The sequence below is a fragment of the Panthera uncia genome (assembly GCF_023721935.1).
Source record: "Panthera uncia isolate 11264 chromosome A1 unlocalized genomic scaffold, Puncia_PCG_1.0 HiC_scaffold_17, whole genome shotgun sequence".
Classification (NCBI taxonomy): domain Eukaryota; kingdom Metazoa; phylum Chordata; class Mammalia; order Carnivora; family Felidae; genus Panthera; species Panthera uncia.
In genome coordinates this window covers 16,918,106-16,930,871 of record NW_026057577.1, presented here as the reverse complement: position 1 = coordinate 16,930,871, position 12,766 = coordinate 16,918,106, and the positions used below count along the sequence as shown (strand labels likewise).

Sequence of the window (12,766 nt, the reverse complement as noted above, 5' to 3'; positions counted from 1 at the left end):
AGAGGGAGAGAGAATGCAAGCAGGGGAGGAGCAGAGAGGGCAGGGGGCAGAGGATCCAAAGCAAGCTCCATGCTGACAGCACAGAGCCCAATGTGGGGCTCAAATTCATGAAACCTGAGATCCTGACCTGAGCCGAAATCAAGAGTTAAATGCTTAACTGACTGAGCTTCCCAAGCACCCCTACTATTATTTTTAAAACAAGTATGTCCGTTTGACAATCAGTTTTGTGATTAAAAATACAACAGAACATTAAAATTCACAATGATCAAACAGAACATTGAAAATTTGAGTCCGGAATGTGAGGTGTTACAAAATCACTGTGGATTCAGGGGTGGCAAATCTTGGAGCCAGTCCCCTGGGGCAATCTACCCCGACTGAAATGTCGGTTGTGCTGTCCTAACGCGAGCCACGGAGGTGGCAGCTGGCATCCCACGCGGATGTGAGAACTTTAGCTCCGATTGATGGGGAGTTTTACTGGTCCTCCCTGTGCCACATAGATGCTCCTTCTATTAGTTCTCTGTTGCTGCCCCCAAAATGACTGTACACTTGCTGGCTTACACGGTACACATTTATTTTCTTACAGCTCCGCAGGTCAGGAGTTCGACCTTGGATTCACCAGATAAAAACAAATTGTTGGCAGGGTAGCATTTCTTTCTGGAGGCTCCGGGGAAGAAGGTGCTTCCTTGCTCATTTGTGTTGTTGACAGACCCCAGCAAGTGGTCGTTATGGGACTGAGGTTCCCGTTTCCTGGCTGGCTGTCAGCTGGGGCCACACTTAGCTCCTGTAGGCTTCTCTCCGGTCCTTGCACACAGCTGCCAGCATCTCAGAGCCAGCAGTGGGGTGACAAATCTTTCTCATGCTGCCATGTCTCTGACCCACCTCTTTCCCTTCTTTTTTTTTTTTTTTATTTTTAAAAATTTTTTTTTTTTTTTGGGGGAGGCGGGGGGGAGGGGGGGGGGGGGAGGGGCAGAGAGAGAGGGAGAGACAGAATCCCAAGCAGGCTCCGGGGTCTGAGCTGTGAGCACAGAGCCTGATGCGGGGCTCGAACCCATGAACCGTGAGATCATGACCTGAGCCAAAGTCAGATGCTTCACCGACTGAGCCACCCAGGTGCCCCTTTCTCGTTCCACTTTTAAAGAGTCGTGCAATTAGATTGGGCCCATCCAGATAATGTGAAGTCATCTCCCCACTCCAAGGTCTTAATCACATCTGCAAGGTCTCTCTTACCACGTAAGGTAACAGATTCAGAAGTTTTGGGGCTGGGCATCAACATTTTGGGGGGGGACTGTTATTTTGTATAACATACTCTCAACTTAGAATTATCTGAAAACCCTTGACCTATAGGTGACCAATGTGCATCAGTGATAGGACCTGGCCCCAGGACGTCTAGGTCAGGTTTCACTTTTTTTCAAATCACATTTGAAGTTAGATTATACCCACTGCTGGCTTCATCTCATGTTTCCATAAGCAGAATTGAAAGGCATTTTCAGGTGGACCCTCGTATCCCAGGCTCTCAACAACTCTCTCTGCCTGTTCATCTTCCTCGTTTACCTCACGGACTAGTATCTGACATTCAAACCGCTCAAGTTCAACCCCAGGATCTCAAGAAGAAAGTTTTACATGGGTGTTGAGAACGTGGGACTTCATCATACTTTTTTATGAGTTGTATTTGTTTAAGTCTTTTGATGACAAAATTCGAGCAGAAGAAATCACAGCGGTGCCCCGTCCTATGTGAAATGTTTATCCTGGTGTATGTTCTCTCTACACCCCCCCGTCTGGCCCTCTCTGGAAGGGTCACTGCTTCTCCGAGGAGTCTGTTTCTTCCAAGTACCGGAACATGTCATTTCTCGTCTCCGACCACAGTGTTCATAGAGAGTGGGGAGCATCAGCAGAACAGACACGGGATTTCACGTGGGGCAGATGCTGGGTCACTGGGAAAGTCACAAATGATAAAGGAAGGGGGACCGTCCCCACAGGGGAGAAAAGATCCTTCAGGAGTGGGGGAATGGAAGGAGCTGAACTTGAACCTCCACCCTTGACCGGATGTGGGCTTAAAGTCACGAGGACTGGTTTAGGCAGGGGTATTGAGACGAAATGCTACTAATGTCAAAAGTGGACAAGGACAGAAAAACCGAGGGCTGTTTTCTGGTGTTCAGGAAGTAGAAGATATTGGATATCTGCTCTCTATCGCCTCCCTGCTCCACAAATGATTCTGCTTGTCAATAGCAGCTTCTTTTTCCACGAAGAGACCTGGGTCACTATTCCTCAGGCTGAAGCAGCGTCATCTGGGAGCCATCCCTGAGACCCCAGTTGGAAATACTTGCCTGTCAGAAACCATTATGATGGGGCTGCCTGAAGAGTCTCTGCAAAGGAGTTCTTCACAGATTTCCATGCTTACTCACAGGAGGAGATTCTTCTTCTCCACACCCCTACTAGGACATGCTTGTTCGGTCCCCATGGTCCCCTGCTGATAGGACATACCCTGCAACTGTGATGTGAATTGAATGTGCAAATGAGCATCAAGACATCCTGGCAGTCTTCCAGCAACGTCAACTAAAGGGAAATTTCATGAAAGTCTGGAGCAGTTAACAGAGCAGTGGGGGAAGTGTATTGTTGCCGATGCCTGTAACACTATGGGACCCCACACCAGGACCTGCCTGTGGGTGTAAGCATAAGTGTAAGCATAAGAGCTCCGAGTAACTTCATCTGGTAGCTGCTCCTCATCCTCTAGGAGAGTATCTATGGGGACCACGGCAAGGTTCAAATTCACAACTCACGGAAGGGCCACCTACCGATTTCTTTGGACAGTAGGAATATCTGCACAGAGATGAATTCATTGGGGGGAGGGCAGGTGGCAGAACAGGTGAGCTCTTTCCTAGCAATGGGGAGATCTTGACTGCCTGCCTTGCTAACAGACAGGAACTCTTGGACTGATGTCATCTCCTGACCTTGCTGTGGATTTAATTCCACGGACCACTTGAGGGCCAGCTGCGGCAGAGCTGGAGGCAGAAATGTTTCCCACTTCAAGAACTCAGAGACCTGGGGCGCCTGGGTGGCTCAGTCGGTTAAGCATCTGACTTTGGCTCAGGTCATGCTCTCATGGCTCTTGGGTTCGAGCCCCGCATCGGGCTTGCTGCTGTCAGTGCAGAGCCTGCTTTGGATCTTCTGTCCCTTTCTCTCTCTGCCCCTCTCTGACTTACTCTCTCTCTCTTTCTCACTCGAACATAAATAAACATTAAAAAAAAAAAAAAAGAATTCACAGACCCGATAATTCCTTCAGAGTCATTTATTTTGATTTTTTTTTTTTTTTGGTCATGTTTTGAAAGAAATGTGTATAAGGATGTCTTTTTTAGGCAACTGCTTTCAAAGTTGAGACCATCACTTCTGCTTTATTTCCCCCATTTGACTGCTTCCGCCATTAGCAGAAGGCACAGTGGCCACTGCAAGACAGCGAGGGCAGTTCTGACTTGTGTTTTCACCTCCACAGTTGACCAAAAATTCCAGCAGGCAAACTACAAGCATGCTGAGATTCCCAGTTGCCTTAGGTGCTAAACACTGGATTAAAAAAAAAAAAAAATCACACCTGGCAGATCGTTGGTTAGTACAGTTCATTGTGTTTGTGAAGACATCCATCACACAAATAGCACTGGCAAAGAGTATGAGTTTGGAATTCCAAGGGTCGCGAGTTTGCTTCACTCGACTCCAGCCCAGTGTGACCTCTAGTTAGCTATTGACCTATTTAAATACCAGTTTCCTCGGATGTAAAATATAGATAATGTCTCCTTGTAGGGTTGGTGTGAGATTTATAAACAGTGAAGTATGGGAAGCACGAGGCACAGAGTCTGACTCACACTACACTAACTCCATTACTAGATGTCATTTTTGCCAGCAAAATAAAAGAACTAAACCATCAACGGGTCATTAAATGCTGTCTTTCTCAAGATGGTAATCTTCTCTGAGGTTATCTAAAGACTATTTAAAAAGTTAACCTCTTCTTCCTTTAGAACAGGCAGGAAAAAAAAAAAAAAGAACAGTTAGGGCAATTATCTTAACCTAACCGCTTATAATATGGAGATGTGTGACTAAAACATTAGGTCAAATAAATTTGCTTGTAGAATGTGGAGCTAACTGCTGGGTTAAGTCATGAATGCAAGGTTTGCAGGAACCCAGGGGATCCAGAATGGCTCTGAACTCCAGCCATAAAAGGAACAAAGATCTCAAGCAAAACTGCCCAGACGGGGAGCAGAATTTCCTGGGCAGAGCACCTCCCTGACCCTGGCCTCCTCCCAGGAGAGCCTTGCCCCTATGAATACACATTCAAGGCCTAAAATACAGGGCAGTTTCACAACCCATTGCAGGGGTAGTGGGTGGGGTGGTGCAGAACTTCCTGGCAAGATTGTAGACCTCAACAATAAAACACCTATAAGCCCCTGTGAGGGCAGAGAGAACTCTCTGGACTTCGCCTATAGAAGGAAGGAGCTAACCTCCACCCATTTGATGAATGGCGCTGTAGCAATCTTGTGACATATGAAGCTGGAACCGGTTCTGAAATTTCTCTGTAGCATTTCCTGCTCTTAGCAAGGGAGTGTGAGTTAGACATCGTTCTAGTACTTGAACTCCTTAGCTCTTTTTTGAACGCGTTTGTCATGCAATGATTTTACAGAGAAAAGATTCCCAATCACTAGCTCAATTAAAAACTTTTCCCCGGATCGGAGGAAACAGGGAATGGTACATTATTTCAGAAAGCACAGGGATGGGAAGGAATCCAGTTTTTCTTGAGACTTAAGGAGTTGCCTGAAATGACCACCTGAAACCTCTGTTCCCAGAATAAGAGACCTAACTGTGAAGTTCAAAATCTTGCTGGGTGGGTGCGGGGAGAGAATGGTGGAAAAACACCAACAGTTGGCTCTGAAATTTTCTCAAGACAAAAAAGCCAGCCCCAATGAGGGGCGGCCCACTGTAATTCTGCTTGACAGAGTGTGACACAGCCCCCCGTGTGTCTGTGCACATGCACGCAGCTGCTTGCTGAAAGCAGAGCGCTTGCCCACCACATCACGGTCACGTCCGTGCCACCCAAGCACCCAGCTGCCTTCCCGTAGACAGCCTCGTGACAATTTGTTTTTCTTGTTTCTTCTCCTCGCCTCCTTTTTCTCCTTCCCTCCATACCCCCATCTCTCTCGAAAGGATCTAAGTCCTGTAACACTTGCTGGGAGAAAGGGCTTTACTTGGCGACTTTTGGCTTACAGGATCGTTGGTGAACAATCAGTCTGTCTGGCAGGAAGGTACGCCCACAAATATTACAGGGAACCAACTGGCTCAGGGCGCTTGTCCAAGCAGCTTCATTTAAGGCATCGAGATCATAGAAACCTTTGGCTGGAAAGTTAAAGAAAAAGAAGAAGAAAAAAGAAAAAAGGACCAAAAAGGAAAGAAAAGAAGAAAATGGTAAAAATGGATCCTTTTTTTATTCTGGAGCACCATATTCTACTTTTTATGGAAAATATTTTCAGGAAATACCTGTTGACTGAGGCTTTTAAACAAATCATACTTTTTGTTCCAAACCCTCTTTCAGGGGTTGAATAAAAAGCGAGCTATGAACCAGAGACTTTTCGCTCCTTGGATTTTAAAAAGGGGAAGGAGTTGTTTTATGTATTATGATATGCATTCTTCACTAATTATTAACATCTTTGCTTACACATGATTATCTTGCAAATATAACTTTTGGCCTTCTTTCAATTGACTCTAAATAGAAGCTTACAAAGGGAAAAGAACATGTATTTGTACTTTCCTCTTCTGTAATCCTTCAGTGGAATGTTTTTAAAGGCCAACACTGACAGTTAGGGTGAATTTAGGATGAATGATATCCTAAAAATGTATCATCTCTTCACAGTCATAAATGTGGAGATTCTTTAAATAATTAAACCAAAGAATGCAAACAGAATAGTTAACCTGATGAAAAGAAGCGTCCTTAAGAGAACAATCAAGACGTCTGAGAGATGTATAATCTTCATTGGCAGAGCATAGGAAAAAAGGCATATGGCTTTATTTTAGAGAAACAGTGTGGGAGTTAGCTTTGATAAACCTTATTTAAATAGAATGACTTTAGTACATTAAATTGACTGTGTCTTAGAATTGCCCCAAATAGCACCCCCTAAATGTAGCCGGCACTCAAACATAAATTACATACTTAACAAAAAATCATTTTAACAGAATATATTTCTTCACTAAAGCCCAGGCAATTTTCCTATGACTTCTTCCAAATGGTTCACACAACCATAGTAAACTTCAGATTCTCTCCTGCTACTTTTAATGTTCCTTATTTTACTCCATGAAAAATTGAACCCCAGCACAGCCTAGTATTTCTCCTTTAGACAAACCAAGTACCACTTTCTACGCAGGATATGAATTTTGAGAGCTTTGAAGACTGTTGAAAAATAAAATGGCACTGACTTTCTCCTTACTCATGACTTTTCCTATGGATTCAAAAATTCCAGAGTATTCATGGAGTCTCACTGGAGATGACTCATCATGTTGCTAAAAGTTTTTGAGTATGACTTTGACTTTGGATCTGGAGGAAGGGTTATTTGGACTTCATGACCACAGTAAGTCTGTGGGATGGAAACAAGAATGGGGATTCTCTCTCTGCCTCCTGAGGCAGGATGCCTTCAGAAATAGAAACAGCATGGGACCAAGAGGAAAGTTGCAGAGAAGGGCAGTTACGGGGCCTACCTTTTCCATCTGTGGGCAGTAACTGATTAATGAATCCCCGAGGGCCTTCAAGCCAGTCATTACTCTCTGATCTTCTAGACTTGTGATAATTATGCTCAAGCAGAAAAACGGATACGGTCAGAAGTGAAGAAAACAGATTTTTTGAAAACACAGAGAACTGCTGGGAAGAGAGTTCCAATGAGATAAACAACATCCTTGCGGGCAAATGCTCTAATTTCAATGGATGGATGTGTTCATCTTGAGCTCTTTTCCCACCTGTGTGAAGAGTCCTCCCCTTGGTAAGGGCTGTGAATAAACGGGTTCTTGTAGCCTCTAGAACTTTATCATGACAACCTAGATTCCACTCTGTGGGTTCTTGGGTTACATTTCTTTTTTTTTTTTAAATGTTTATTTATTTTTGAGAGAGAGAGAGGGAGAGAGAGAGACAGAGCATGAGTGAGGGAGGGGCAGAGAGAGAGGAGACACAGAATCCAAAGCAGGCTCCAGGCTCTGAGCTCTGAGCTGTCAGCACAGAGCCCAATGCGGGGCACGAACTCACGAACTGTGAAATCATGACCTGAGCCAAAGTCAGATGCTCAACCAACTGTGCCACCCAGGCGCTCCTCTTGGGTTACATTTCTAACAAGTGGGCTTTGGACTAATCAATGGTAATGACTTCTGGGGTACCCTACGGCTATGCCAGTCTACAGTTACACATGAGGGATTGGTGGGTTGGATGATAACTTTTCTTAAAACCAAGAATGGTTTTCCCTTGAGGGGAATGAGGGGATCCGCTGAGAAAATGACAATGGGAGAAATAAGAGGAGGAAGTCGGAGTTTGCATGGCAAACAGTCTCTGGACGACTTTGTTCTCACCCCAAATGAGTAAGCATAAGGCTCTGTGGGGAGGCCACGCATGGCAGTTTATGGAGCTTCATCTGGCTTGTGCAATGCTTTACAATGTATTAGTTGCAAAATTTGAAAGCTCTGGGCCTGGGCGTGCCTGGGTGGCTCAGTCGGTTAAGCATCCGACTTCATCTCAGGTCATGATCTCGCAGTTTGTGAGCTCAAGTCCCACGTTGGGCTCTGTGTTGCCAGCTCGGAGCCTGGAACCTGCTTCAGATTCTGTGTCTCCCTCTCTTTCTCTGCCCCTCCCCTACTCACACTCTGTGTGTCTGTCTCTCCCTCAAAAATAAACATTTAAAAAAAAAAAAAAAAGCATACAGATTTCTAGATTTCCAGTTTCTTTTGTATTGTTGAAAACTATGCCCACACTAGGCTAAATTTCCAGCTGCCTCCTTTGGAGAGAGTCCATAATCCTCCAGCTCCCCATGGTCCTCAGCTTCCCTCGTGTCACACATGGATCAATTTACTCAGTTTTATACCCCGGCTAGTGGACCCTGCACACTTTGAGTTTGGTACCCTGCTCTGTGAACGCGAAGACACATTCCTATTTGAAAACATGTCTCCAGATGCCCTGAAAGATTTTTGAGGCTTCATGTTTTTTAAGTATCATGTTTGATAATATAGGAAAGTAACTTCTGGGAAATACAAGAAATTCCACTGGGTCCCTCTCCTTGCATGGTTTTGCCAGAAGTAGCGTCTTTATGTCTCAGCATCTGAAGGCACCTTGGTCAGGCATTCTAGAACCATTTTTCCTATTCGGTTACAATGAAGACAGTAAATGTTGCTGATTTCTGATGTTTGAATAAGTAAGAAAAGAATACCTCTCCTCTTAAAATTTCACAGAGAAAATTCTCCCCATATGCGCTCAAGTCTGTCTTTCTTTCTTTTTTTCTTTTCAAAAACTTACCAGTAATGGTCCTGACTTCTGGTTTCTTGGGTTCTGATCTCCTTAACTCTTTGGGCAACAAGTTGTTTTCGTTATGCCATTTTTTCAGACATTGTGGCTCGTGGATGGCAATGGATTTTGTTCCATATTCACGGCCACAAATGTAGCAGATGATTGTTGGTGGACGCCTAATCATTGCTGGCTACAAGTAATATAAAATATCTGTTAGATAAAGTTTAGGTGTAGAAATTATACGTTAAAATTATAGTACATTCAAATTAGCTAGACAATCACATTTTTTTTTTTTTTTTGGTTTTTGGTTTTCTAATTTCAACCAGTCAGGTAAATTGAACTTTTGTGGCACTTAAGAGAATAAACCATACCATCTGAGTGAGTGGGGTGTGGATGAAGATGTGGGTTTGGGAGGATGATAGGAAATAAAGAAGAACTAACTAGAATTCTACAAACTGGCTTTTCTTATAAAATGTGTTTTCTAATCTAATAATTATTGATTAATTATCTCCTGGTTATTCTCCATGCTAGGAGACTACAGAAATAAATCATGTCTGAATCATCTTTTCGCTAAACTCAGGCTCTAGTATGCCAATATCCCTGAGAATTAAAGCTGTAAGTGTCATTGGAGAGTTTAGAACAGACATTGGGTACCCTCCCACATTCCCTTACACAGGGACAACTTCCTCTGGCAAGTACCTGTGACTCTCAGCCTTTTTTGACCTGGTCTAGGCTCCACCCAAAGACAGGGCAGCTAATCAATCATAAGCAGCAGGTGGTGGATAAATAGCCACTTCCTTACTGAGGCTGATTCCACACAGTGTTCCGTGGGATTGCAGCTCAGGTGCTCATTCACACACTGTACAAACTTCCTTCTCTTCCCTGTCTTTCCTCCCACTACTTTACTGGGGCTTCCTGGGATCACCTCCCAAATAAACCACTTGAAATCAAATCCTCAAATCCTTTACTTAGCATTTGTTTCTGGGAGGACTAAATCTAAGGAAGAGTTAAGGATAAAACAGAAAAGGTGTTTCGCTTCTGTCCAGGGGATAGAAAGTTACAAGAAACATTGCTCCTGCTTAAGCAATTAGAACCAATCAGAGAACTTACAGAACCGTTATTTTTGAGTCCATTGAAGACTCACGGTTGCGAGGTAAGTTAATGAACTAGAAGAACTGCCTCAGTCTGAGAGTGCATCAGCACAACCAACACCTCCCATGCTCCAACCTTACAAGAATATGAGACAGTAGTTGTCTGCCACAGAGAAAAAGCAGGACAGGTGAGCATGAACCCTACTAAGAAGGAGCCATGCAGGAACTGTCTACATAAACCCTCCCATCCACCAGGTCTCACATCCAGTAACAGCGGGTGGCAGTCTAACATTGGAGAGAGGCAGGACAGTTGAGAGAAATCTTCACCAATTCAAGAATGCAGGGCCTGCCTGGATGGGAAGGTGGAGCTGGAGAATTAGGCCTTGCACTGGGTACCAGATAAGAAGAGTCTACTGCTGATGGAGGTGTGGGACCTAAGGAGGAAGGGGGCAGTAGGAAGGACTCCCTCTGTGTTGCATGCATGAAGGGCCACAGCCTTCTACGGGTGCAGCAGGTGAACAGGGAACAGGCTTTTGGCTCCAGGCTTTATACTAAGTACAAAACAGAGGAAGCTTATCACTGGGAGAATTTAAAGCCTATAGTACATTGAACTGAACTAAAGCAGGGATGAAACATCGGAAAGAGATTGTCATAGAATTCTTAGATTTTCCTTGAAGTAATTTTTTAAACATAGAATGTGATATACTAAAGATGCAAATTTTATTCTCTACAGTAATCACAAAGTGCAAAGACACACAAAGAGGCTGAGTGAAGAATTCAACGGGGGAGATAGGATAATTTTTAAAAATGGTAAGTTAATCACTTGCCAAAGAAAAGGAGGAAAGGATGAATATAAGACCAACCAAGCAACCAACAAATAAAGAAAAAGGGCAAGAGGAACAAATAGAATTAAAACGCCAAGATGGTAGACTTAAATGCAAACATATCAATAATTGCAGCAAATATAAATGGACTAAAGAACATAATTAAAAGGCAAGGATTGACAGACTAGATAAAAAAACAGTATAGACAAAAAACAACTCTATGTTGTTTACAAGAAACACATTTTATGAATAAAGACACAAACATATGACAAGTAAAAGGATGGGGAAGAAGTCATGTAAACACTAAGCAAAAGAAAACTAGCATGGCTATATTAGTAACACAAATGAAGTGCAGAAGTTGGAAATATTTCTTCTAGTTGTGAAGATCAGGGAAAGCCTAAAGGAAGTGGCCCTTGAAGGATGGGTAGGATTTGGATCACAAGAAGGTTTTGGAGATGGAAAACAGCATGAGCAAAGCCTCAGAGATAGGAACCCGAAGGCGAGTACAGAGAATAGCAACTAATATAAAATATTTATATTAATAATAACAAATAGTTGCCTGGAATTTGGTGCAGCCTTGAGAACTAGAACCAGATAGTTCAGCTGCAGCCATGCTATGAATAACAAATACCATGCTAAGAGCTGGATTTCGTTTTGTAAATGAGAGGAAGCTGTTAAGCAGGGGAATACCCTATAATTTTACTTCAAGAAAATTAATCTGGCAATAATGTATCTCAAAAGGCAATCTCGCCAGCATACACCTTTGAGCATTCACAGCTCTGGGAGCAGGAAATCATGGATCCAAGAGAACATTAGTGGTGATGTCACTTGCAGAAAGCCGGAAACCTGGAAAGGCAGGTTGGGGGAGGAGAAAAAATGGATTCTGTTCTGGACCTGTTGCATTTGATATACTAGTAGAATTTAAATGTAAGAACAGCCAAGACAGGAAAGACAGACGTGTCATTCAGAATTAATGGGTTTCAGAGCTATGCACACAGAGATGTTTAAAACCACGAAAACTCTAGAAAAGGAGTATATAGAGAATGTATGGAGGCAAAGTCCTGAGGGAATATCTACGGCAAAGAGATTGGGCATGGGAAATCACAGCCTAAAAAGATAAAGGTTCAATTTTGCAGTTAAAGAAACAGGCCATGGAGACAAAAGACTCCATTGAGAATTCTGCAAACACTTCCGGTTTCCAGAAAGGTGGCTTCATCAGCTCTGTCCAATGCCACTGCGAGTAACGGGGGCTTGAGAAAAGTCACTAGATTTGCTGGTCGGCAGATTTTATACCAGTGATTCTAAGAGTTTAGCTTCAATAGAGGGACAAGAATAAAAACTAAACTATTACAAGCTAAAGATTAGGTCAAGGAAACAGAAATGTACGTTCGAAAAGTCTGCAGAAAGGAAATTTGAGAGATGAGTAGAGTTGAAGAAGTGCTTTGTTGTTGTTCTAGGGGTAGGAATGTCTCAGACAGAGAGAGCTGGTTAGGATGAAGAGAAGAGGGACAGTATGAGAACAAGGTTCTCAGACAAAGCAGGAGAAGATAGGATCTGGGATGTGATGGAGATGTTAGCCTCTGAGGACAGGGAAAAAAGATGAAATAGAGATGGGTTGTTAAGAAGTAAGGCACAAGGGGCACCTGGGTGGCTCCGTGGGTTAAGCATCAGACTCTTGATTTCAGCTCAGGTCATGGTCTCACGGTTCCCAGGTTTGAACCCTGTGTCGGGCTCTGTGCTGATGGCTTGGAGCCTGCCTGGGATTCTCTCTCTTTCTCTCTCCCTTTCTCTGCCCCTCCCTTTCTTTCTCTTTCTCTCAAAATAAATAACTTAAGAAAAAAGTGAAGCCTAAGCAGAGCTCCTGTAGGATGAACTTAGTCTTCTAAGTATGAGGCAAATCATTTTCAGAGAACGAAGAGATTCAGTTTCTGGGAAACAGAACAGCAAAAATTACTGAAATTTTTTGCAAAAAAAAAAAAAAAAAATCTGGAATTCTCCTGGCACTGCAAAGAATGTGATACTGATTCAATTAGGGAATAATACTCACCAAATAATGGAAAGACCCGGTTAAGTTGAGCTGCAAGAAATTTCAGCGGAATGAAATGAACTTTTCCAGTGTGTTCATAAGTAGCACTAGGTGGTATGAAAGCAGAAACAAATTTGAGTTGGTGGTGTGGTTCTCTTTCCCCCAAAGGAATAATCAGGGTAAAATAAGTAAATCAGGGTAACGAATCAGGGTAAAATATGTGCCTATTTTAGAATCAGCCAGCTTTTCACTAAAGCTGTTGGGGGTTATACCTGTAGTGGAAACAGAGCAAAATCAAAATAAGAAGGGAACACGT

General features: G+C 43.3%; 1 protein-coding gene across 13 annotated transcripts in view; it reads right to left on the bottom strand.

Moving 5' to 3' along the window:
* Window positions 1-3,368: 3,368 nt before the first annotated feature.
* Window positions 3,369-12,766, bottom strand: part of LOC125935421 (zinc finger protein 474) — a 62,482-nt gene continuing 53,084 nt past the window's right edge. For 2 of the 13 annotated variants that reach the window (XM_049649081.1, XM_049649082.1), the window contains 3 exons: window positions 12,472-12,557; window positions 8,519-8,695; window positions 5,204-5,373 (listed from right to left, as the gene is read on the bottom strand). In XM_049649081.1, the coding sequence (XP_049505038.1) occupies window positions 5,222-5,373; window positions 8,519-8,695; window positions 12,472-12,557 (415 nt within the window). In that variant the 3' untranslated portion in view covers window positions 5,204-5,221. Of the gene's footprint in view, window positions 3,556-3,981; window positions 3,999-5,203; window positions 5,374-5,946; window positions 6,003-6,726; window positions 6,887-8,518; window positions 8,700-12,471; window positions 12,558-12,766 lie in introns of those variants that run through there. The other 11 variants (XM_049649076.1, XM_049649083.1, XR_007461662.1 and 8 more) reach the window with 9 other exon arrangements.